A 26949-nucleotide genomic window follows, 5' to 3' on the forward strand; every position below is an offset into this window, starting at 1 on the left:
GTTGCACTTTTGTATTGCTGCAGTAAAATTCTGTGCATCAAACAAGTTACTTTCATGTAGCAAATGTGGTGTACTGTAGTAACTCCTTCAGTTTTTATGGATAAATGCAAACTGAGTGAATCTTTTTTTTCCATGTGTGCTAATTATCAAAATAATCTTAGTAACAGATGCTCAAAAGAGGAAACAGCTTTATTTGTAGTCTTCAGTAGCATTTCTTTAGAAGCAGGAGGCACTGCAGATTTTCTGCCATGCATTGTCCTCTGTAAATATTTCAAAATGCCATGTTAAATGGTTTCCAGGCAATGATTAAAAATCTCATTAATATTTTTTTAAAAGGAGCTACAACATTTTAAATTTTACATGGGAATAAAGTAAATGTTAGATAATCTATTTAGATTAGTTAACACTTCAGTATGGTAGCTGTTCTGTGCTTGTCTCTTCTAGTTAAGTACAAGAATCCTTTCTCAGAACTGTATATTTAAGTGTGATTAGATTAATCTGAGAATTAATAAAATGCATGTAATTATAGGATAATTCCTTAAATAGGTTCCCTTAGATGCTCTAACTGTAAATGGCTGTAAAAAGAACATTTACTATATGTTTTGCAGAGGTACAGGGTTTTAAAATTTGAAGCAACAGTATGCATATGACCTTAACATCAAAACACATAAATTCCAGTGCAAGCAAAGCACTATGGGCACTTTTTGGAGGAAACATTTCAACATGAGAAACACATAACAGTGACCAGGGGATGGGTGTAGGTGGAGCAGGTGATAACAGCAGCTAGAATTACATATTTTTGAATCTCTAAAGCTGATTCTAGATCATTGAAAGTGTTGTATAGTCTAGAATCCCTGGAAACTTTTAAGAATAATGGAGGAAAGACATTTTTGTTTCAAGCCTCTCTGTAAGTACAATAGGAGAGCTGCGTATTTTGCCTTTTTTTGGTCTTGTGCATCTCTTAAATGTAGTCAACTAAATTAGAAATCTTCATCAACTCTAGTGTATTCTTAAAACTCCACTATTTTTAAATAGAGATTTAAAGCAAGATTATTCTTAGTAGCAAAATAAGTTGTTTCAAGTTCTGCCATTTAAACTACTGAAATTTCAGTGTGTAATTTTATTTTTGAAAAAAACCTGCACTCTCAATGGGACAGTACATTCACTTCATGGTTTAAGCTTTGCTACATGGAGACAGCTTCCTCTGCTGCCAGCATGTATTTGCTTTGTTTAGGTCTGTCCTCTGCCTGCATACTCCCCTTGCCCCAAGAAATCTAAAGGTTTGACAGTATCAGCGGATTGTAAGAGTGGAGAAGGAATAACAAGCATTTCCCAGTAATATGTAGTTAAAAGCAAGGAAGAAAAAAAAGACCCCAAAGTCCTACAGCAAGTCCTTGTCAGACAGCTTGAAATTTTGATTTAGCTAATTTAAGGCAAATAAAACTATGGAAAATGTTCACCAGTTTGCTTTCAGACCAACTCTGCTGCATGTATTCATAAGTTCCATAAAGATTGCATGTTTTCTGTTTAATACAAACTGTATATTTTTTTTTCACACCCATCCTTGCTTTTTATATTTTATTTTTGTTTCCCTTGCCTTGGTTGGATGCCTGTGTGTGTTTAATCCAAATCCCTGTCCAGTCCTGGAGTTTGAACTACGGAAAGCCAAGGAGACCATACAGGCCCTCCGAGCCAACCTGACTCAGGCTGCAGGTGGTGTACATAAACCTTTTCTTAAGTCTCTACTTTGAACAATGTAGAAGTAGCTGAGCTCATCCTGTGTGAAAGAGTAAAATTTAGTTACTTTTTTTTCCTCCCCAGAAAATGAAGTTCCTTTGCAGGAACGAAAAAATTATAAATCAAGTCCTGAAATTCAGGTAGGTGGCTGGTGATAGCTGAGCTTTGCATGGACTTTAAGACTGATACGCTTCTGTAGTTGGAAGGAAGATGAACCAAGGATGTAGTGCATTGTTTTCTTTTTTTCCAGGAGCCAATCAGACCTCTTGAGAAAAGAGCTCTAAACTTCCTAGTTAATGAATTTTTATTGAAGAATAGTTACAAGCTTACATCTATAACATTTTCAGATGAAAATCATGATCAGGTAAAGTTTTTTTTTGTGGCTTTTTTACATGACTGCTTTCTGTATTCTGATCTTGTCATAAACTCAAGTGAACTTAAATGATATTTCCTGTGCATGTAGTTCACTTCATACATAAGAGTATTCTAAGAGTTAAATATGTTAGTGAGCATTTTCATATATAAAGCATGGTTTGAAAATGCAAGCACTTTGAGGTGTATTTTCCCAAAATTTGTAGGAAGGAGACAGAATGCTTGCATTCTTTAAAGGAAGCAAAACAAGAAGAAAAATACTGTGAGTTATAGGTACTTACAGACTTTCCTGGATTCTAATGAACACCCTTTCAGATGAACTTAAGGATCTGGATGTAGTAAAATTTTGAATGTAATCTTTTCGTAAATCATACTCACTTGATTTGTGCAGGATATACAATATACTCATTGTTTGTCTTCTCTAGGGCATATATATGTGTACGACTGTACTTAATTGTACTGTGGCATTGAATACAGTCTTGGAGAAGCTCTCAGTAATAAGGTTTTATCTTAGATATTTTGAAACATAGCTATGTTTTGATGCATTTTTCTTAAGATGATCAGTTTTATGTCCCTATTGGCTTGCATTTTATGGGAAAAATATCTTTAATGTCTTCAGTGTTTGGAAGGTTATAATTACATTCTGACTGTTACTATGTGAACAGAACATCCAGTATATATTCAGCACAAAACTAGAACATTGCCAGAAGAATTAAATATTGAATTTCAACGAGTTGTATCCATAACTAGTCCTCCTTTATTTTTCCTACAATTTCATATCCTAATTTGTAAGGAAAATGTATTGTCAAATAAAATTTCTGGATCATCCACTTAAGATTTGAGTTTAACAATGCTAGGCTTTATACAAATACTTGTGAGAATAAAGCTCCAAAAAGAGAAAAGATGAATAATTTATCCTTACTTTTTATATGTTCTCAACAGAAAATGTTTTGTGTTGTGAGACAATTAGCAAAAAAAAAACAAACCCACTGTGAAAGTTCTTAATTCTAAAAAGTAAATATGAACATATTGTAATTACCATATAGAATGCACATTTCTTTCTAGATTATTCACATCATTCTTTCAGAAAAGAATCTTTCTTCAAATAAATGTGTGTAAACAGACTATGGGAAAAATACAGTGAAAATTGTGAACAGTAGGAAAAAAGTTTAAAAAAATTTTGAAATTTAATGTCATTAAAGAGATGATCACATCTTCTGTATAACAGTGCGCGTGCTTATTTTTATATATGGGTGTGGAATAATCTTGTAATGATAGGATGGTAACATGTCAATGAGCGAAGGAAGGACATACAGTAATGGTTTGAGACAGGAGAGCCTAGTATTGTTTACACCTCTGCACGAATAATTTGGTAATTAATTATATCCAGATTTCACTGAGAATATGCACCCCATCTGTCAGTCATCTACAGAGCTACCTGAGTGTCTGCTTCTGGAAAATTACACCTGTACTTGTGAATGAGACAGGAAAAAAACAATACCCCTATCAGTAGAAAGACTTCTATCAGCTGCACTGGCTTCTGCTAGAATTTGATCAACATTCTATCTGATTCTGAGAAGTGTTCACTTTCCCAGAAAAAAACATAAGTTGTGATCTGTGTGTTTTTGGAAGGTCCTCTCTTTAGTACATTACCTAGAGCTCCCTTTAGGGTGAAACTGCTTTGGGTCATGAAATGGATCCTTTTTCTGCTTTTGTTTCTTACTATCTGATTTAAGCTTTTATCTACTTTACTACAATGCAATCTTGACACAATTATTTTGCTGTTGTATGACCTGCAGTCAAATGAGGAAGAGAAATGAAAATAAAAGGAAGTATATTGTGTGCTTTAGTTTCTTTTATTCCTTTGAAGGATTTTGAACTTTGGGATGATGTAGGATTGAACATTCCAAAACCTCCTGAGCTGTTACAACTCTATCGAGACTTTGGAAACCATCATGTTACTGCAAGAGATATGGTGGATGTATCGGTTGGTGTAGAAGATGATGAGTTAGAGGCTGCTACTCCTATACTTGGGAGCGTCCCTGTATTTGAAACAGCACCACAGTCAATAGAAGTAAGAGACTGCAAAGAAGAAATGTTTCAGCTGTTTGCAGTACTACTTAACTTTATTGTACTAAACTCTTTTGTTTCTGTCTTGTGTTTAGCAATGTTTAATAGTGCAAAAATTAGAAGATCAAATTAGTGTGTTAAACAGTGAGAAATGGTCTTTGATGGAACAAATCCAAAGACTTGAGAGGTATGTACTTATCAATCTGCTCGACTGCTGATAAATGTTGGAATAACTTCTCAGTGTTTTTCTAGCACATATATGAAAACACACAACTTAAACTACTACGAGTTCTTCAAAGCAGGGAAGTCTTTCCTTTTTAATACATGATATTTGATTTGGAAAAAGAAAGAGACTTCAAACTGACTATTTCCCATTTATTACCTACATCACTTAATTTTGTAATCAGTTTTGTTATTTCAGTGCAACTTTATTTGCTTTGAAAACAGAATCAGTTCTGATGTGTTTTGTGTAGGTTTTCTATTCAAACAGCTTTATTTCGCTCCTTAGCACTATGGTGTGTACAGCTTGCAAACACTGTTAGAAAGATGTTTGTTTTAACAACTTATTTCAACACAGGTTTTATTTCTACAGAGCTAGACTAGTAGAAATGACAGTTTCTTTAACAACAAGAAAAGATTCTGTAAGCTATAAGATATCAGTCCTTTGAAGAGATACACCAATACAAGATATGGTCAAGTGCATAATTTTTAAGTGACTTTATTGACTTGCATAATTACCATTTCAAAGCCAGGTGGGACAGCTTATATTAATTCACCACTACAGTATTCTAAGTTTTGCCCAGCCTCAAACCATGACACTCAGAGTTCTGTCTCATGACAATTTGTGTCTCAGTGCTCAGATTTCAGCCAGGACCAGATAACACTATTGTTATGCACTTAATTTCATTGATTTGCTCACTCAGACTGCAACATTTTTTCTACTACTAATTATTGACTAAGGAACTCCCTTAAAGTAGTGCTCATTTGAACAGCTTGTATGATATAAGTTATTTCTGTTAAAGGAATATTTGAACATACTGGAGTTGAAGAGGGAGCTCTTCAGTATGTTGTCCTTATTTCTGTGCTTCAGTCTTATGATTCCAGCAACCTTCTCATGAAAGCTACAAAAATATTTCATTCTTTACTTTTCTTTTTTAGTGAAATAGATTTTCTCAAGAATGAAAACTTTGCTGTGTCTACGGTTTATGGTGTAGCTCCTCATCCTCCTTTAAAACAAGTGCCTCTCACAGTCTCAGAGGACAATGGACGGTACTTGGATATCAAGAGCTCTGAGAATGATGATAAACATGGGAACACTGAGGAAACAAGCCTTTCTTTATCAGCTGATGTGGATTCAAGGACTTCTAAAGACGATACGCTAAATTCTGTGCCCCGTAAAGAAATAGAGAAATTATCCTCTTGTGCTCCATCAACTAAAGCTGCAGTCCACTTTGATAAACCCAATAGGTTAGTGATAAGTTTTAAACTGGAATGCTTTAATTAAAAATTCGTGTAAAGTGGATAGATATTTTTCTGATAGTAAAATTCTGCAGAATTCATAGATCATTTGTATTTTGAATGCAAATAAGAGACTTAACATACCTTTAGGGTACAATGCTGATATTTTCATATTGTTCCTCATCTTTTTAGGAATGAGTGCATTTGACAAACCTTCATTCTTAGTATTAAGTATAAGGGTTTCTTTTAATCTCCTACTTGTTTCTAAAACCAATCCCGTTTCTTGCAACAACAACAAAAAAAGCTAAAATCAGAATGGTGAATGGGAGTACAGGATGTTTCCATTGTCTTTTAAATTTTGATTTCAAAATGAAATCTCTTCTGTTTGAAGAGTGGTTGGGAAATTTTTTAGTTTTCCTATGTAGGTGTGTGTAACTCCCTTAGACTCTGAGAGCTGTATGATTTTTTTTTTTTATGAACAGAAAGGGTATCTGATGACATTCTGCTTTTTGGGTTTTGAATTTGGGGCAAGTCTTCACTGGGTACCTATGATTCTTTTAATTAAAGTATGTTCTGTTATTACATGGAGACTGAGTTTGTGTGTCTGAGCGTGCTTGGGAAAGCCTCTCCAGTCTACTCAACGTTTTAGTGAAGAGGGCAAGTAACATGTTCATTATGTAATAGAGAAACCAGTGTAGCCATCAGGAGTAACACAGACCACAAACTTAATGAGAGTATGTACAACTTCTTAAATTACCATTGGGGATGAAGATGCCCAAGTAGCTCACCTTATGGGCTTACCGTTGCTGTTCCTAGGGGAGCAGGTAGCCATTCTGCATTGTATTTTGTCAATTCCTTTAGCATTCTTTTGCTGGTGGTGATACAGTAATATGTTTCTAGAATTATCTTCCATTTGAAAATACCAAGTAGATCTATGTGTGTTAGTCTCTGCAGACAGAAAATAAATACAAGCTGGCGGGGGGGAGGAGGAAAAAGAAGTTGCCACCCCTGCTAGTAATTATCTTATCCTGCAAGCCCTAAGTATCCTCTTTCCTCTGGATTTCCTGAACTACTTGCACTGAGTCGTAGGGGCAGGGGCACTTTTTCCGTGATATGTTAACTTTAGAATTGAACAGGAGGAAAGACTTCTGGTTTCTGAATGCAGTACCTTAGTCATACTACAAATATATTCTCTCCTAGTTGAATATACTAGTGTTCAATACGAAAGTAAGACTCAGCTTAGATTTTTCTGGTAAACTTGCAGTGATTCCATTTAAGCTTTCCAGATTTTTTTTTTAAATTTCTTTCATATCTTAGCTGAATATCTAGACTATGTAATAGTCAAAACTTATAGCTGTTGCATATCAATTACTATAAACTTGTCTACCTGCTTTCATCTGTGGCTTGTTTCAAGTTTCTTTTTGCTCAGAGTAATCGGGAGTGCTGGGAGGCATTAAGTGTATGAATATTGGATTGGTAGTTTGGCGATAGTGAGGATGGGAATCAAAATAGAATGAGATGACTGAGTGAGGAAGGAACTATGAAGGTCTCCAGTGGGATTCATGACAGTAGTCTCTAGAGAAACAGAATTTGGTTTGCTGCTCACAGCTCTTTTAACTATAACTTCATGTGCATTTATTTGAAAAGTAATTGAATAAAGCCTTGAATCCACATTGAGTTAACTGCAGAAGTCCCCTCAAATGCAGAAATAAGTAATGCGTGTGTAATATGTAGCTATTTTTGTACTGAGTTTTGGGCTTAACATGTCAGTGAAGGATCAAAGGAAACCATATCTGATACAGTATTTTATAGATTTGTATCACTAAATTTTCATCCTGGATTATGCACTTGGTTTGTAATAATGCAGTAAATTTTTTCATTAAGAATTATATTATTTGTTAAGTATTTTGAGATCTGTGGGAGAAGCAGTATGATGGAAGTGCTGGATACTTATTTATTTCAGTCCAGCGGAGGTTGTTTGTAGAAGACTATTACTACAATTTCTTCAGAATGTATGAAGAGGTATTAAAAACTAAGACTCTGTGCTAAAAGGCAAGATTTTTATTACTGTAGCTAGAGAGTGAATTCTTGGCATAAATCTTTCCCAGATGGAAAGTGAGCCTGCTTTGTGTGACTGCACTCAGAGCAGCTGTCTGTGCATACCCGTAAACGAGGACATGGCCATCTTTGGAAAAATGCCTGGTCTAACAGACTGCAGTAGAAAGCAGTAGCAGCCATTTAAATACTGTACCACATGTATTTATTCAATTTGAGTGTTTGGTAGTTTGCACCAAATAGAAGGTGTTTTCTATATACAGCAGTCACTCCTGACTTTTTCAGTAAATTGACTCTCTTGTTCCAATGTTACATGGAATAGAATAGCAGTGTGGGGTTTATGTATTCATCATGCTTTCTTATAGTTGAACATCTTCACTACTGGCATCTGCTGGCCCTTGAAAAGACTTTCCACTGATTTATGTGCAAGAGACCTGGGTCTGTCATCATTTCTGTCCAGCATAGCCATCAAGGATTTTACTAGACTTCATCAAGGAGAAGCTTTCTTGATTCTAAATATAGCCAGCAGTCATAATGGGCTCCATGCTGCCCAGAGCTTGCTGTTAATTAACCCACAGGGAAATTCAGTGACATGTTGTCACACTTAGTTTTCAGTCTCTGCAAAATGGGGATAGACCATTACCCTGACGTAGGATTGTAATTAAGGTTTCAAGTGGGGAAAGATCTGACATTCTGCAGAACGCATGACGAGGTGAAGGACAGCCTGGGCAAAGGGCTGGCCAAGGCTTTCCGCTCTCTTAATGTTCAGCCACTGCTTTGCAATGCTTGCTTCTGTTCTCCCAGTGTGAACAGATCTTAAAGCCTTGAGTAGAGCCTGTGAATCTGTCGTTCAAGAATACTTCTACAGAATAAGGACTAACATATTGTTACACAGAGGTCCTTTAAAACTGGCTACCATCAGAGTGGTTTAGTAACTTTTTTTAGTAACTTGCACAAAACCAAGCTGATTTGAATTAAAACAAACTTACTTCATTAAAACTTAAAACATGTTTTAAAAACCCAGACTGAAGAAGGAAACTTGATTTTAAGTAATAAACAAATTCTTATTTACCATACTTTGCAAATAGTCAGAAGAGGAAAGCTACTCTAGTGTATTTCTCCATATCCTCCTGGATTAGTTTAAACAATTTTAAGTAGGAACTTAGATTCTTAATGTGCTTTTTTTTTGGTTAGAAAAGGGTAAATAATGATGTATTTACTGTAAATAGTGTGATGTTTCAATCTGTTAGATAAAAATGTATATGTCCATACATGTGATTGCATGTGCATAGGGTTTTGTGTGCTTGGGTGCACAAAAGAGTGTTTTTAAGAGTTGAAAGGTGATACCGCTTTCCATATAAGGAGTAGGAATTGCTTCCTCCCTTAAACTGATATAGTGTCATTAAAGGATTCAAACAGCAGATGATAATATAGGATGAGATGCTTTCTGTGCATGTTTTGAAAGACAAATGTTCTTTTTCCTTTTTAAGCGTAGAGGATGAGGCAGTGTTACATTAGCATCTAGATACAGGCCTCAGATAAGGTGGAGGGAGTTGTCATTACTGGGGAAAATAGGATGGTGCTGCAGCTGCTTGCCTGGTTTACGTAATGGTCCATCCAGTAACTGTTTTCTGAGAACATTTCTGCTGAATTATCCTCCTTGGACAAGGTTGTTTTGAGACTCTTATTAGGGTTTTATTTGTATGCTTAAGGCTTTGAGTAGCTCAGCTGTGCATGGCCATGAGGCAGTACTTCTGTAGATGCACATCTACATAAGGGATTAGGCGGCAATTCAAGGTTAGTTTTGAGGTTCTTGCTATACATTTGAATCCAACATTTAGATCCCAAAGTGGCAGTTCAGCAATCTATATTTAATCCTGAAGCTTGTGACTGACTGACTACTCAAATATCTTCATGCAATGTGCAGAATCAGAGCATTAAGCAAAAATACTGTTCTTGTGATTTCTGCCCCTCACCACCACCCCCCCACCCCCCCTCCGTTTGCATAATAGTGTGCTTCCTCTTGTATTACTAAAGCTTCCTTTTCTTCGTGCTTTAATCGTATTTTTGTTTGTGCAGCAGTTTGAAAGATGTTACATTTTTCGGAACTAAAAGTAACTTGTTAATTAGGACACCCACTTTTTTTCTTGTTACAAACTAAACACTGTAAAAGTCAAAGATAATTTTCAACAAAAACTTCTGCAATATGCTTTGCTTAAAACATGCTTTCAGAATGTCATTTTACCTAGCTGATTAAACTGCAGTGAAAGGACTTGTTCAGCCACCTTTCTGATTCATGCTTTCCCCCCCCACCCTTTTTGACAATATTTCAGGAAATTGTCACCAGCTTTCCATCAAGCACTACTGTCTTTCTGTCGGATGTCAGCAGACAGCCGTTTGGGATCAGAGGTATATTTCCCAGTTGACATAAACTAGAAGGTCCTTATTCTGCATGGCAGCAATAGTTAAGCAGTAATTACTCTGAAACGAGACTTACTAACGTATATGGAGACATAAATTTCTGTGCATGAAACTTAAGAAATAAGGATATGCTTTCAGATTTTAGCTTAAATATGAAACCTAGTGATAGATATGTAAGTACTGGGAAGTTTTGAGTCTCTACAAGTGGATTCATGCTTTTGAAATTACTGCCAGATCAAAAATTTTACAGCTTAATCTGTATGACTAAATTAAATATTTTCTGGTAAGTGATCAGCCTGCTGCACTTCTTATTACTCCTTTGAAAGGATGTTTTTCTGTTCCTGTTCTTCATTTATAAAACCAAACAAACAACTTTGTTTTCTAGGTATCTCGAATTGCAGACAGTGAAAAAAGTGTCATGTTAATGTTGGGACGTTGCCTGCCTCATATTGTTCCTAATGTGCTGCTTGCAAAGCGAGAGGTGAGGAACCCTGAAATTTTGCTCTTTATTTTTACCAGGATGTTTTCTTGTTCATTTTGAAGATGTTGTGTCTAATTTCATAGAAGTCTATTACTTGCAGTCATGTTCTTACTTTTGTGCATGCATCTCTGCTCCTAGAAAATGGTTTTACACCTCTGTCAGGTGAGTTCAGTGAACCTGCATGGTACCCTAATATTTCTTCCTTTGCTTAAGGCACTCGTTAGCATTCAGCAAGACTAACTGTTACTGTAGGTCCATCTGTTTGTGGGAGCACAAATGTTTTTCTTAGAGAAGACCATGGTTAATGTGTGTTACAAAAAGCAGAGGATATAAGTTCAAACATTAAATTTGGTTTATTTTACCTTTCAGTTTTAATAAGGATTGATGTTCAGGTTCTTTTGCAGCACTATGTACTTCAACAAAAAAATTTATTCTACTGTCGTCTTCTAGAAGGTCCGTGTATCAGCCAAGATAAGGTTCATCAAAAACATCCCTTCGTAAGAAAATGAGCAATCTTGCTTATACGTTTTCCTTAAATTTAAAATGAGGCTAAATAAAATTATGAAAATATAATGTTTATTTTGAATGTAAATGAAGATGGTGTTTTACATAATCTTTCATGCTATGTAGAGTAGAAGACTGATTGAAGACAGAAAAAAAAATAGTGCTTTTGTATTATGTTGTTGTAAATATTGCACATTACCAAATGTGTGTTAAAAAAAAAAAAACAAAACCAAACAAACAAAAAAACCAACCCAAACAAAAACAAACAAACAAAAATCCGGTGGCCTTATAGTTGACACCAAAATAAAGGGTTTGAAGTAGCATAGCTTTTTGAGTAAGCTTTAGTCCTTGTTGAGGGGACCTACAGTATGGTAGACTTAGTAGTGCATATTGCATAAATTCATTTTAAGGCTTTGAAAAACCCTGAAGAAATTTGTACTGATCCTATAATCTAAAATATTGTAACATTCAAGTAATTATCAGCAGTTGACACCGTGAGTTTGAGATGTACCATGTTTTGAAAGTCTCAAAACTTTATAAAAGGGTTTGTTTTTATTCTGAGGGAGCGGAGAGTGTTAACTGGGTGCTCTGGAAATGGTTCTGTTAATAGTCTTTCAGAATAATTCTTTGAATGTTCCTGGATCAGTGCTTAATTTCTGATTTCTTATTTATTCCTTTCCTTCCCTATGCTTGGCAGGATGTGGTATTTTGGCTTCTTTTCACAGCTTGTAGCATAATCTGTGTAATGCATTTAATATTTTTGTGACCTTTTAGGCTATTTCCCACTTATTTTGTTTTACAGTTCAAATTATGTTTGATTATATGTATTTTTGCCTTAAAAAAATCATCTGTTTCAGTTTGATTGAAAAAGCCACAAGTGAGAGTTGTGTAACTGGATTGCATGGGATGCTTAATGTTCCAAGAATTGAAATTAGGTTTAAAAATAGTTTTTCTGTTACCACCCATTGCTATAACCATTGTAATGTTCTTTCAGATGTAGGCGTGGAATTTGAAGGAATGCTTGGGTAGACCATCTGTTAATATTTATTAATACAACTTTGGGTCTTGTCCAAAAAAGAACCTTATCATGAGAGTCTTAACACAATTTTGCAGAGAAGTGGTATAAAACCACACCCAGAGATCACTAATTTGAGGAAGATATGTAACAGGTTCAGGTTATAATGCAAAGTGGTCACCACTCTGCTCTGAAAAGATACAGCAGTAGTATTTAAGATCTTACACTTGTCAGTGTGTTAGATATGAGAATTAAACACAATTTTGTGATGACACCCTAAAGTACCTGTCTTTGTTCTTTAAGCACCTGTCATGTTGAAATTGGTTGCAAAATCTCAAGCTGAAAATGTTGTCTTATACGCTTTCATGTTAGAGAAAAACAATCTTAAAATTTTTGTGATAACTGATCAGTGCGCTACTGATTTCTCACACTTAGGTGTAAAATGTCAAGATCAGTGTCTTTTTGTCAGATAACAGGGGTAGCCTGGTTTGCATGTACAACTTCCACAGTACGTAGTCCTCTAGCGGAGTTTGGGCCAGAATAAACATTTTGGCTTAGTATCAGGATCTTGTTACTCTTGTTCTTAATCAAGAAACACTTTTATTTAATCATTTATACCTTCCATGTCACCTGTTATTCCAGGGTTGTTATGCAAACTTAGCAAAATCGTGACAGTAATACTTGACTAAATCTGCACCACTAAATTTTTATACTGAAAAAATGTTATTTTTGTAGAGTTCAATATGTTAAAAATAGTGTTTTGCTCTTATTTCTGTATAAAGTTGAGGTGAAGATGATGATATGCAAACTCTGAATGGGTGCCATTCCTGACTCTGCTAGAAGAAAGTAATGCTGTAGATTTAAAGTTGTTCACGTTAACATGTAGTAACTATACGTAGACATCACCAAGGCACTTTCATTCTCTGGCATTTTTTGTAGGTAGCTGTCTCTTAAAGCACAGTGGAGCTGAATATCTTACTGCCAGTTTTCGTCTCAGTCTTGTGTTTTAAAAGCCAGAAAATAGTGGCTTTGTTAAAAAATGAACAATGCTGTGTCAGAGGTTGGCAGTATATTTAGGTGGCTGTTTCCAGTGGCTGTGTCAAGCAGATATCATTCTGATTGGATATGGGTGAAGGTATACAAGTTTGAGTTCCTGGGTGTGAAAATTGTCAGCCATCAGTATCTTCTAAATGACTGTTTCTATTTCACAGACTAGGGGAGAATAGAAAAATTTAAATGAACAATTAAAATACTTTCTGTTACTCTGTAAAACTTAGATTGTGGTAGGCTTCTATAGATTGTGTTTCTGAAAAACAGGGATAGTGTTGACCACAGCCTGTTCGCTTGTTCTTTTCTGGTTTACATGTGGTGGCGGTTTTAGTTTGGGGGGCTTTTTTTGTTTGGGGGTGAGATTACCCCCAAACATAAAGAGACATATCCATTTTTTTATTTTACGTCCTTTAGTTCCCTTTTCTGGATACGAGGGGCTAGTGTAGTTTTCTTAGAATGAAATAGCTCAATCTCATAAAGTATCCTTTTCATGTGGCCAGAAAGCTGTTGTCTTTCAACATAACATAAGGTGTGGATGCAAGGAGTTGAATTTAATGTTTATTAATGGATTGCCATTACTAGTTTTATCACAATAGTTTTGTATGCAGCTTTCCAGATAAACAGTAGATATGAGCATAGTAGTACAAACTTTTTTCACACCCATATCTGCATTGATTCTTATGTAAAAGCATCCCTTTGGGATCTACAAGAGGCTTAATTTGGGTCCTGGAATAATAGTCTCATCCCATGAAATGTAATTAGTTGTAATTTTAATATTACTAAGATGAGTAGCACGAAGTTCTGAGTCATGTATTAATGCTATGATTAAATAAATATTTTTCAGTTGTAATTTTAATATTAGTAAGATGAGTAGCATTAAGTTCTGAGTCATGTATTAATGCTATGATTAAATAAATATTTTTTCATTTTAAAACTAAGAGGATGAATACTGAACTTGAAATACATTCTTGCGCGAGAGACTACATCAGTAGTTTGTTGGGACCTGTAGCTATTTCAGTTGCTGCAGGTAAGAGTGTTTCATTTGCTGATTGTCAGAGACAAAGTTACAGAAGAATTTTAACATAGCATTGGTTCACAATGTAAGCATTGAGTATTAGGGAAGATTAAAAGGAACACATTTACAAAATCGATCAGAACATCATCTGGGTTTATATAGTATGTTGTGACCTGTTTGCCATATTATTACATTAATATTTGAAAGAATAGAAAGATTACTATCCTAAGCTATTGAAGTAACCAGTCTTGACACTTAACACTAATTAAATTTATTCTTTGAGATAATTATTTTGCTTATGAACTCTCCAACAAGAAGACACTAATTAGTGAGAGAAACTAAGATATAGAAGACTTTTGTTAGAATGTTAAAGAAAAAAATAATAATGAAAGGTAACAACACGGGTAGAAAATTCATCACTACCTGGTAAGAAAATTGTCAGCAAAATAGACGTATACTTGCTATAGGATGCATTTTAAAAAACCTCAATTAATATTTTATGTTAATACTTCTAATATGTAGGAGGAACTGTTTTGTGTATAGTTGAGGTGAATCCACTTCTTAAAAAATCTGTCGTCTTTTGATCATCATGAAGAGCTGCTCCATATGCCCATGTAAATGTTGCCTTTATTGAGAACTTGGATCAGCTCAAATAGTGAATCCTGTTCAAAGATAACAGACCGTGTTGTTCCTATGGTGAAAAAGAGAGTTTTGCTTTGGAGAGACTTATGTGGACAGTTAGGCAGATGTAGAACAGAGAAGACGGGCTGTTTCAGTTCTCCTGTGCTTCATAGCCTTGTCCATCGCTCGCCTGTACATAGTTTATCTCACAGTAAAAACAAAATAGCTTTTTTCTCTCTGTTCTGTGTCTGGATAGCTCACAGATATAAACTGCCTCAGGAATAAACTTGCTTTTTCAGTAGTGGAGGTGAGACCTCTGACACATGATGTTTTATTTCATCAGACTGCAAGTGCTGATGATGTTATGATGGCAGCCTGCTTGGTATCTAGTGGGGAGACAGTATCACCATTCTGAAAGTCACTCCTCCTGGTGTTATTGACTAACACCAACATGCACTAATCGAGTTTTCCTAAGTCAGAGAGGCAAAAGGGAAAAGAGGGACGTGGGGATGAACGGGACGTTTAGGGAGGATCCCAATTAAAATAGACGGAGGATTGTTGGTTTTTTAAAAATCTGCATTCTTGCTTTATGGCTATCAGCACAAGTGGTATTCCTTCTCAAGGAAGGCAGTGTTTCAAATAGCACTGGAAGTCCTCTTATTGATTATTAATAATTATATGCAGTATCCATAACAATGTTATGAACTTTTCTATTGAATTTAAACAGCCAAATGCTAATATTATGTGTTTTATTGGAAAATTACCACTTTCTATGGCATTTCTCTACTGTTTTTGAGAATGAAAAATCTGAGATTTGTTAAACAAGGCTACATTTAAGTTGCCCTTAGCAACAGGAAGGGACAAACACAAAGCTGCCTGTAGGTTGTTTTTTGTTCTTAATCATCCTGAATATCCTGGGAAGAATCTGTCCCCTTTTAAGTCTTCAGGAGACTTCACTTCACCTGTTTTGTCCATCTAGGAGAGCAGTTTCGTTGTTCTTGTCCCACAGAAAGTTCCTTTCACCTCCAGTTTTATCTTCCTGTCCATTAAGTCTATAGGGAGCACATGAAACACTGTTCAATATTTCTCACTCTTTCTCCGCTCCCCTTAATAGAAGGAACTGTAGAAGCACTGGTGCAGCGATGCAGAGAACACTCTCTTCTCCCATAGTATGCATGAAAGAATGTGACCAATGGACAAGAAAATACAGCTAATTCCTTCAGCTATAATACCCAGCTTTCTGCAAGGTAAAGAACCAGCCTTGTACCTGCCCCATGTCAATGGTGTTAGGTTACTCGTTAGCCTTTCATGCACAAGGTAGTAGTATCCAGGTGAATATTTGGAGATGTTTTCCTTTCATACAGACTCAGCTGGAAAAAGACAACTTTGTTAACTTCCTTCAATTTGAAAAGAAGCTTTAAAAATAAAAAAGTTCATGGCACTGTTTCGAAATCTAGCGGTAGTTCTGAGTGAGCAGTTGAGATTTTTGAGAAGGTACTCAGATGCACTAGGAAAGTGAAGTCAGTGTGATGGTTTCAACAGGTGGAGTAAAACCACCAGGTCATTAAAAATATACATGTCACATTTCATGGAGTATATTTTTTTTTAAAAAAAATTTCTTTATAAGGACTATTTAAGAATAATTGCAAGAGCGGGTGTATGATGTGAACTTGGGGTAGATTTCAGAAAGTTTGATCTCAGTAAAGTAACACGGGTTTTTTTGATATAAAGGTTTTTCCGTGAGTTGTATTCTTTATGGTGAAGTTAGTAATTATGTTGTGTATCTACAAATGGCAGTCTGATTTATTCCTTAAAAGACATTAGCTTAATGTATAAGTAGTGGTATTTAGAGTGGCAGGTTTTTTTATTTTTATAGTATTTTTTCAAATATTTTTGAATTAAAACAGTATTCACAGGAGAGAAAAAGCTTCTGTGAAGTAAAAAAAAAAAAGGCAGTTTAGCCCCCTGCCTTCTCAGAACTTTAAATGGGCAAAACCAATGTTAAGCATACAAAAAATCAAATCTAACATGCGAATTCTAGAGGGAAAGGAGCTTTCAGCTGAAGGAAGTTTAGCCCTTTGTGCAATGTAATTTGTAAAGTGTCTTTAATACAGGTTTTCTTTTCATGTTATTTTGCATTGTGCTTCAGTTATTTAAAAACAAACCCAAAGGCTAGCTCACTTTAAAATATTGAGAAATAGAAATGTCCAAATTGTTTAGATATATTTCTTGTTTCTCCTTCTGTACTTTCAGGGGTTTTTTTTAAGCGATGGGTAGGATATTTCCACGTTCATTTCTCTGTCACATCATAAATTCCCTAATATGTGCCATAATTGGGTTAAATATTGCCAAAATGTCTTCCAGAATGTTAAAATACATTTTAGGCTGTCTCTCAGTCATCTTCAGCAGGAAAAAATAGCACGCTGAGTAGAATTCTTGTGAAGTGAAAACAAAAGTTTATCAGGAGTTGACCAGCTTAGGCACTGCTCTAAAATAGAGTATTGTTCTGTGTTTAAGATAAACATAGCACTTGCTGTTTAGGAAAATACAAGTTGAGCAGTGAGGGCGTCTTTAATGTTGTTTCCACGTGTCCACCTTGTTTAATAGGTTTACACTCATGAGTAGGTCACTTTGAATGTCTGGAAGAAGAAATTGTCACCTCCCTGCAAATTTATTAGAAATAACTAGATTTTTCCAGGTTTTGTATAATCTTTCCTAGTAACTTCAGAAGTGTTTCACACTGTCATCGGCTTGTTTGTCACAACTTACTAATTCACAAAAAGGTTGTCTGCTGAAAGTGGCTCAAAAGTATGCAGCAGGTAGGAGCAGAAGTCTCCAGATTACTTGCCTGTGTTTTCTCTGCAGACATCTGGGTTTGTCTTGTTCTTTTCCCCCAGCCTCCCAGTGTGATGTTTCCATCCCTAAGATATTAAATTGCCAAGAAATTGTGTGGCTTCCAAGTTCATTTGGAGTAAAGGCTCACGTCAACAAGATCAAGGGACTTCCAGTCCATGTTTTAGAAACATTTGTTTCTTCCGGGAATGAATACCATGAGCTTTGAAAGGCATGTTTAGAAAGGAGGAGGTCTTCACTATTGTGAACAGCCTTGTATCTTCTTTCAGTTAATGTTTTACACAGTATTTTCTTGGTAGTTTGTTCCTTAAGAGAACTTAATTGCTCTAAAAAGAAAATTCAGCTTCTGATATTGCCTCTTTATTAAAAAAAACCAACAAACCTTTAAAAAAATCATATAATTCTCAGTCAACACAAAATGCAGTCGCCATTACCGTTGTATGCTTCTCAGTGCTTATTCAAACTTGTGCACAAAACTGTGCGCATGCTTAATTGAAAGTTTTAATCTTTAACTCCATGGCATTAGAAATAGCTTTTTCCATAGGAACTTTGTTCCATAGTTGTCTGTGGAGCTTGCTTCAGATCAGTAGGTAGTGAAGACAGTTTAAACTATGATTGTCCTCTAATTCTGGTTACAGGTGACCTGCATATGTTAACTGTAATTTTTGCAGAGCTTTTTATTTTATGTGCTGGTTCTCCCCTGATATTTCCTAGCAGGAAAATAATTCTAACTTTTGTAGAACTTCCCTTTTTTCAGGTCACTTAATAAGAGATCAAGACTCTAAAACATCTTCTATAACTGTTTTGATGTTAATGCGGCTAGATTTATCTTCTTAGTTTCTTTTTCCATGAATGAATATATGCCCAAAGCATTTTTACTTTGTTTGGTTTTCCCCTACCCACAACTTTTTAGGAATTGATCCCACTCATACTGTGTACAGCCTGCCTCCATCCTGAACCCAAAGAGAGAGATCAGCTTCTACACATACTGTTCAATTTGATCAAACGACCAGATGATGAGCAAAGGTGTGTTTGCGTTTGTGTGTTGCGGGACAAGAAGGAACTTTTTTCTTTGTCAAAGAAGCAGAACTAATAGAAACTGCATATTGCTGGATGATTTTAACCAAGTTTCACTTAAGCTGATATTTTGCTGGTATAGTGTTGACAAAGTTGTGTGGACTTCAGGACTTTCCATTTCCATGACATATACTTTCCAGTTACTGAAATGTAAGAAAGTGCTTGATAAGCTGCAGTGTAACATTTCAGTTCCTTTTTTGTTTAAAGATGAACTGAAACAGTTTGTTAAAATGAGCTTTAAGATCATAATTCATAGGAATGGTTGATAAATCAAAACAGCTTTTTTTTAACCTCTGTCTTAGTGTATCTTGGTGATCTATATGTTTGTAAGGTAACTACCATGTTTAGTTGGGGAAAATGATATGAGAAAATAGTACTCTTCCTACTTACAGTTCAGTAGTATGGTAGCAATAAAAAGTTCAGAAGACTGAAGCAGTGATTTAGTTCTGATAAGTGTTAAGAGCTTTCTTTTATTTTGGGTAAGGTTTTGAAACAAAGCATACTTTTTACTTTGTTTTATAAATTTAGTTCTTCCTTAGTCTCAGGAAATCTGGCTTTGTACTGATTTTGATAAGAATATCCTTAAGGTTGAAAGACAGTACCCTAGCTGGTATGTTTCCTTCTCTGACTGTGGAAAGATTTTTCATATTTGACCTGTAGCACTTTGATTATTTTTATTAGAGATGTTTTGTAAAGCATCTGTATCTATTGTTGCTCTAGTCTGTCTTCAGACAAAATAGGGCTTATGAAATAGACAGAAAGCATTTCTTTTGAAGGTTCTCTGAAACTGAAGTGTTCTGGTGTCTTTCTAAATTGTTCCCATGGCAAAATTTAGAGATGAGCTACCACTGAAAGAGATGGCTTTGGAGACAAAAAAGTGCATAATTAAATAAAAGCAACTTGTAGCACAGTGGCACCACGCCCATTGAAATTGCAAAAAGATGCAGTCCTTTCTCTACTTCAGATTCATTAGAAATTTGCTTCTGAAATGTTTACCGCTATCTAAAATTTTTTGAATGTTCCATGCAGATTGCTAAGCTAAAATTATTTCGTGGTTGAGGGGGGAAGGAAGTTACATCTTGCTTGTAGTCTCTTGTAGTTAATTTGTCACAGGATTGGTGGCCTATGAAGTAAACTTTTCATATGCCTGCTTAGCTGCAGTTAGGTGTGTCTTTTCCAGCAGCAAAGAAGAAAATCCAAGCTGCTTTTTCCTTTAAGTTGTTTATTCTTTGTTGTGAGTTAGAGATTTATATCTAAAAATAACTCGTTTTCATCAGAAATTTGGGAAGAATGTTCTGCCATAACCTCCAGGACAAAACATGTGTGTATATATGTAATATACATTTCCATACATAAAAATAATAATCTGTTTTAAAGTGGCTGTATTGCCTGACTGAAGAATAAATAAAATTACATCAAATAAAAGAGATTCTGAATAAAAATTGATAGAAAATAGATATTCAGAATTTCAGTCAGGTTTTTATAGTTATATATTTGTGTGGAAGTGTACTATGCATGCTTGTTTTTATCTAAATAAGTAATATTTTAGCAGTCTCGTGCAATGTGAAGTAAGCAAAGACATTTAGTTTTAGTCACCGGAGCAATGGTATTCATGATCTTGTTTGTTATTTGTTTACTTTCTGCTATACTGAATACCTACAATACTGGCCTATGTTATGTGTTAAAGTAGCCGTTGTTAACAAGTTGATTTTTTTTAATTTGTTAAAATAAGAGACTGAAAAGTGACATTGCATTTCTAATAGAGCCCATTAAAATAAGTATTTTACTTCAAATATTTGACCTTGTAAAGCATGTCAACAGTTATGCAGAAAGCCTGTATTGCACTTCTTGCCCACTTGAGAGACTTTGGTGCATGCAGATATAGCATATTGCCATAGTCTTGTATACTAACATTATATTTAACAAGGCTACTTCTATCCTCAAGGCTTTGCTCATTAGTGTACTATTCAACTTCTCAAAATGTCTATCAAATTCTCTTCTGCAAAGGAACAAATACGTGTTAGCTTTACTTAAACTACTTAATTATGTTGGTTTTGGAAGCTAAGGAGCCATGAAGGGATCAGATTAATGTTGGGGCCTTTTAGGACAAGGTTAAAACATAGTTCAGAATGTGAACTCTTGAGTATTTCCAAGTAATGTACCCAGAAGCAGCACTTTTAATGAAAAGAAGCTAAAGAACATTAAGCTTAGTGTATCTAGTATGACTTGTCATCGATCATGTGGCACCACCTCTTACAGAACACACATGACTTGCTGATATATTAAGGAAAACTCTAGTAAGTATTCAATATAACATTTAGGAGTGACAAAAGAAGCTTGAACTGTGTAATATAAGATTGAATTGGTTATCTGTGCATGCAGTCACTTTCTAAAATCTCTCGAAAGAGTTTAGAAGTGTTAAATTATGTCTGTTCTGCTGTAACTTCTGCCTTGTTCCTCTAGTCTGGTTCTTGATTTCACTTTGGTTTCTGTACTGATGAAGCAAACTAGTGCTCTGCTGAATTATACTGATTTGCTTTTATGTTCCTGCCTAAGCGATCAAGTGCATAACCTGGAGAGAGCTCTTGGAGGAAAGCGTGTTACAAAAGAGATCTTTATGACAATAAGGAGAAGTTTTTCCCATATCCAGCCTAGACTGCAATTTTTGCAACAGCTTAGATTAACGTTTTTTGTTTCAATGACTTGGTATTGAGAGCCTTACAATCTTTCCTTCCCCTGAAATACTGACTGTTGTCATATACTTTTAAGATGGTTACAACAGAACATTTAAAACATTATTTCTTAATATTTTTGCAATATCTTAAATTTCTCTACTTCATAGGCAAGGCAAAAGGAAATCTGAGTTAGTTTTGAGATTTCATGGAACATTTTTGAAAAGGTTTGATTTTTTAAAAAGTTTTTTTGTTGTTTTCCTCATTTCTAACGCAGAAGATTTCAAGTGATTATTGTATTCCACTATTTGCTTTTTTAATATCTTATAAAAGTATGTTCTGTTGCCCAGTTCTGTGATTAGGTGCAGTGCGTACAACCAAAAATGGGCATTCAAACTACTATTTTGTTTGTTGTGGAACTCGGAGTTACTACAGGCTTTTGTCTCCATATTGCTATCACATATCAGCTGTTGATTTCTTGAGGCTTATCTAATCATTGCGTTTTTGTTTGCCCCCAACGTTTTTACCTTGATCAAAGGTCTAGTTCTCTGTGCATGGGGCCGGAGGGAACCAAACCAAAAACTACAACACAAAACCAAAGAGCTTACTCTGATTGTTGGCCTAAAGAATGCTGGCGGAAAAAAATCTTTCTAATAGACTGTTTCTTCTTGAAAAGATTCTGAAAGTGAATGAGTCTATTTTTGATGGAGTATATTGTATAACTGGTTAAGAAATAACCAGCAGAATCTCTGCCTTTCAACCTTAAGGGTGCACTGTTAGTGGCAGTAAATATTTAGGAGTTTAGACATGACACTAGAGCAGTAACATTAATTCTGGCTTACTTTCCACAAAGTAATAATGAACAAATTCTCAATGGTGTCCTAATCTTACTGTGGAGGTGATAAAATGAGTGTCTCTTGTCCACATGTTATTGTTTGAAACTGGTTATTTAAGTGTTGATGTAAGCACTAAAAGTAAGTAGAACTGGTGAATTGCATGCATAGTTGGTGTCATTCCAATCCTATTAATAGGAGAAATAGTTAGAAGTCCAAAAAATCTTAGCAAGATAAATGCTTATTAAATATTATAAGCTAGAATATCACGAATGACAGTTACATGCAGTTTTATTGAAATTATAAATTTCAATCAGTAAATATATCTGTGCCTATAAAATTGATGGAACAGCACTGATTTCTTGGAAACTTTGAGGAAAGTTAAGAAATGCAAGCATATAAATACAAATTACTCAGGTGATTGTAGATATTACTGATTGATCAATTGCCTCACTTTTATAGTGGACTTTAGAAGGTTTCTGACAAGAGTAAAGTCCAGTATTTGGGGAGAGGTGACAGTAACTTGCATGTTAGAATGTTGCAAAACCATATCGTAAAAGAATTAAGTTCCTTTGTTTGAACAAAGTTCATTAAATCTCACGAATGCTTCTAAATAAAAGCAGTATGTGTACTTGACTACAATGGTGATAGTGTGATAGTATTAAGTAATTTAGATCCTTTTACTGCATGATGAATCATTGAATTCAGTAATAAGAATTAAATGAGGATTTAGTCAGTTTCCCAATCTCAGGCGATTTAGCCTTTAAGTCAGTGTGTGTGGTGTGAAATTTTGGCTGTGGACAATTACCTGTTGCCTGATAGCATCTGCTTTTCCTAACTTAAAGAGTATATTCTATATATTATAGAACTTTATAAACAGATTAAAGCTTTAAATTGATGTTTTCAGACAGATGATACTGACTGGATGTGTGGCATTTGCCCGACATGTTGGACCAACACGTGTAGAAGCTGAGCTTTTACCACAGTGTTGGGAACAGGTAACTGATTATTTTGTGCTTTACACTGAAAAATTAGTTAAAAATTCATAAGTGTGGAGTCTTATTTGTTTGAGGGGGAGGTTGTTTTGGTTTTGGTTTTCAGTGAATGGCAGTTCAAAGTATTTTTCAGAAAGATATTTGGATGTTCTTTGTCCTCATTATATATATACTTTTGTATAACATTAAAAAGAACTCGGAAGCAGAAAATTTAACGGAGAATATCTGGAGTCTTCTCATTACCTGCATATGTTTGTTGTGTTGAAACATAGATGTGCACATTTTCATCAGCAGTGTTACCTAACTTATTGCTTGGTAGGTGCCTTTGTTATTTGTTCTGTAATTTCCAGACTGTTGGAAGTCCATTTTCATTCAAAGATTTCATTTGCTGATTTTTGTATTGCATTAAGTCCCTAGAGCAGTGTCTATACTTCAGCAAGCTTAAATTTTTAAACAGAAAATTAAAGATCAAAGTAGTAAGAAGTTCCCTGTAGATGGGCATGATTTTACACCTGTAGGACCAGCCTGAAGTTTACATGTGACTTATAGAATCACGGTGATGTTTCCCACAGATACTCATTAACAGAAAGAACTGAACAAGCAGACTGAAATGCTCTTACTGTTTCATCTGAGGCATAGAAGCAGAGTAACGTGAGTTGAGGTGAAAATGCGTGGTATTTTCCTACTATAATAAAGAAAAGGGAGTTCATCACTGGCTAAAAGACAGTGAATAACTAAGCCATGCCAGAGTGGTAATGCTTACTTTGGTGGCACAGTCTTTCTGGTCTGATAATTGTCGTTTCTTGCAGCCATCTGTGTTTCACAATGAAGTCCAAGCTTTAATAATCTTAATGCTTTCTGACAGTAGAAATGTCTTGCGCAGCATTTGTGCTTATATGTATGAACAGTGCATCTATTGATTAAATGAAGGACTCATGGTGATAGTAGTTGAACACAAAATAAACCACATTTTGTTTTCTTAGTTCTTCTCATAAAATTTAAAGTGTTTAAAAAAAAAGTCTCACCTCGGTAAGAGTGCATCTTCATCATACAAGTTTCTTGCTAATTGCTGATGCAGAAGAGAAACAAGTCCAACTGTAACAGTGCTGCATATCAGGCTGGCAAGCCATATGTCATTATGCATTTACTTAATGCAGTTTGCCAGACTTTGTTTGCAGTACTGAAACCAGGTCATTATTTTCTCTGGCAAAATACCAGCTGAATCTCATTGTCAAAAGGTTGAGTTTGTAGAAGGAACTCAAAAATAAACATAACTTTCTACCTTTTCTCAGGAGATGCTTTAGTCATAAAAATGTTCATGCGGTTAGTTTCCCACCAGAATCTATTTACGGATGCAAAGGACTTGACGCTCAGAAGATTCAGCATTTTCATCCACGTGTTCTGGAGCTCAGAGTTACCAGGCTAGTCTGTGTGATATCTCTACCTGCTCTTTGCAGGTATGATTTGGTAGCTGGCTCATCTGAGTTTAGATCAAGACTCTGTGAATGCTAAAGGTTCCCTCAGAACTAGTGACCAGTTAATTGGCTTCCAAAATAGTACTACTGCTTATTAAAGACAAAAGGAAAAGAAATGGTAATAAACATTTTATGGTTCGATTTAAGTTTCCAAGTTCTTGCCTGAACACAAACCTTGTGGAAATTTGAGTATTTTTTTTTCCTGCAGTGCATCAGTATGTCTTTGCAGTATAAGGGGTGATATTTATATTGTCTTGCCAGTCCACTTAAAACAGTTGAAACAGTCTTTGCTGTTTCCCTCAGGTAGGCAGAGCTCCAGAAGGCAAAGTGTCTGTTACTAGTAGGGAATTTACACGTGGAAAGGTGGCACATAAGTCAAAGATACTATAGGTATTAAAGCAGCCTGTTGCGTGCCCATACTGTTTTTTATCTGCGAAATCGCCATACTTCCAACAGAATACTGCAGGTGTCCTTCTGAAGACTGAAAGCAAAATAATGATAGACACACTCAAAGAGTGTTCTCCCATGCTTGAGACTTCAGCGTGGTCCTGATGCTCATGATTTGTCCTTTAAGTATCTTTCAAATTATCTTTGCCACACTTCATTCTTGAGAGAGTTCTTGGTGATTTTAGATCAGAACAGGGAGAAAGTTAAAGACATTAATACTATGTCAGTGGTCATGTACCATTGTTCAGTGTGCTGTGGAAATAATGTCGAGGTAAGAAGTTGTCCAAAGTTGACATATTACTATGTCTTCATTTGGAGTTTCTCCTAAGCCAGTAGAATTGAAAGAATCATGGAATGGTTGAGGTTGGAAGGGACCTTTGAACATCTTGTAGTCCAAGCCCCTTGCTTAAAACAGAGTCAACTAGAGCAGGTAGGTCAAGACCGAGTCTAGTCTGGTTTTGAATATGTCTGAGGATGGAAGCTCTATAACATCTCTGGGCAATGTGTTCCAAGGTTTGGCCACCCTCACAGTAATACAGAATTTCCTGTATTTCATTTCCTCTTGTCCTTTCTTTGGGTACCTCTGTGTGACTTACCTCTCTGCAAATAGGTACAGATATTTATACATGTGGATAAGATCTCTCCTGAGCTCACTCTTCTCAAGACCAAAGAATCCCAGCGTCTCAGCCTTCCTCCATATATCAGATACTCCTCTCTTTTAATCATCTTTATATATCTCTGCTGGACTTGCTCCAATACATCTTTGTTTCTGTAGCTGGGAAACCTAGAACTGTACACAGGACTCCAGATGTGGTCTCACCAGTGCTGAGTAAAGAGGGATAATCATTTTCTTTACCTGCTGGTGATGCTTATCGTAGTGCTTCCCAGGATATCATTCATCTTGCTGCAAGGAGTGCATTGCTGGCTCTGCTTGGTATCTGTCAGGCCCTCCAGGTCCTTCTCTGCTGAGCTGCTTTCCAGACAGTTGGCCCCCAGTCGGTACTGGTACATAGGAATTATATCTGCTCAGGTTCAGGACTTTGCATTTCCCTGTCTTGGACTTCATATGGGTCATATCTGCCCATTTCTCCAGCTTGTTGAGGTGCCTCTGAATGCCAGTACAACCATCTGCGTGTATCAACAGCTTCTTCCAGTTCTGTGTCATCTGCATACCTGTTGAGGTGCATTCTGTCTTGACATCCAGGTCATTAATGAAGATGTATAACATCTTCGTTGTTGGCCCCAGAATCAACCCTTGGAGTGCACTGCTGGGGACTGCCCTCCAGCTGCAACTCTTTGAACCTGTGATTAGTTCAGCGAGTTTTCCGTCCACCTCACTGTTCTTACCTAATTCAGACTTCATCAGTTTATGAATGAGGATGTTATGGGAAACAGTATCGAAAGTCTTGCTTAAGTCAAGATAAACAATGTTGACTGCTCTGCCCTTGTTCACTGAGCCAGTCGTCTCGGAAAGCTATCATCAGTTGGTCATGTATGGTTCTTCCTACATAAATACATGCTGACTATTCCCAACCATCTTGTCCTTCATATGTTTGGAAATGCTTTCCAGGATTAATTGCTCCAACACCAGGAACTGATATGAGGCAGACTGACCTCTGTTTCACTGGATCCTCTGTCTTGCCCTTCCTGAAGATAGCAGTGACATCTGCTTTCTTCTAGTCCTCAGGAAGCTCCCCTACTGCCATAACATATTGCTGATTGTCGAGAGTGGTCTTGCAATGACATCAGCCAGCTCCCTCAGTGTTTGGATGCATTCCCGTCAGGGCCCACAGACCTC

The 26949-nt window shown here is 35.9% G+C and overlaps 1 protein-coding gene across 1 annotated transcript in view; it reads left to right on the top strand.

Moving 5' to 3' along the window:
* Positions 1-26949, top strand: part of RELCH (RAB11 binding and LisH domain, coiled-coil and HEAT repeat containing) — an 85220-nt gene that overhangs the window by 25841 nt on the left and 32430 nt on the right. The window contains exons 3-12 of the mRNA XM_086469576.1: positions 1642-1713; positions 1822-1877; positions 1988-2101; positions 3980-4183; positions 4275-4366; positions 5338-5646; positions 10026-10101; positions 10499-10594; positions 18566-18678; positions 23142-23232. Of these exons, the coding sequence (XP_086325702.1) occupies positions 1642-1713; positions 1822-1877; positions 1988-2101; positions 3980-4183; positions 4275-4366; positions 5338-5646; positions 10026-10101; positions 10499-10594; positions 18566-18678; positions 23142-23232 (1223 nt within the window). The remainder of the gene's footprint in view (positions 1-1641; positions 1714-1821; positions 1878-1987; positions 2102-3979; positions 4184-4274; positions 4367-5337; positions 5647-10025; positions 10102-10498; positions 10595-18565; positions 18679-23141; positions 23233-26949) is intronic.

Source organism: Leptosomus discolor, chromosome 8, assembly GCF_034619465.1.
Source record: "Leptosomus discolor isolate bLepDis1 chromosome 8, bLepDis1.hap2, whole genome shotgun sequence".
Lineage (NCBI taxonomy): Eukaryota > Metazoa > Chordata > Aves > Leptosomiformes > Leptosomidae > Leptosomus > Leptosomus discolor.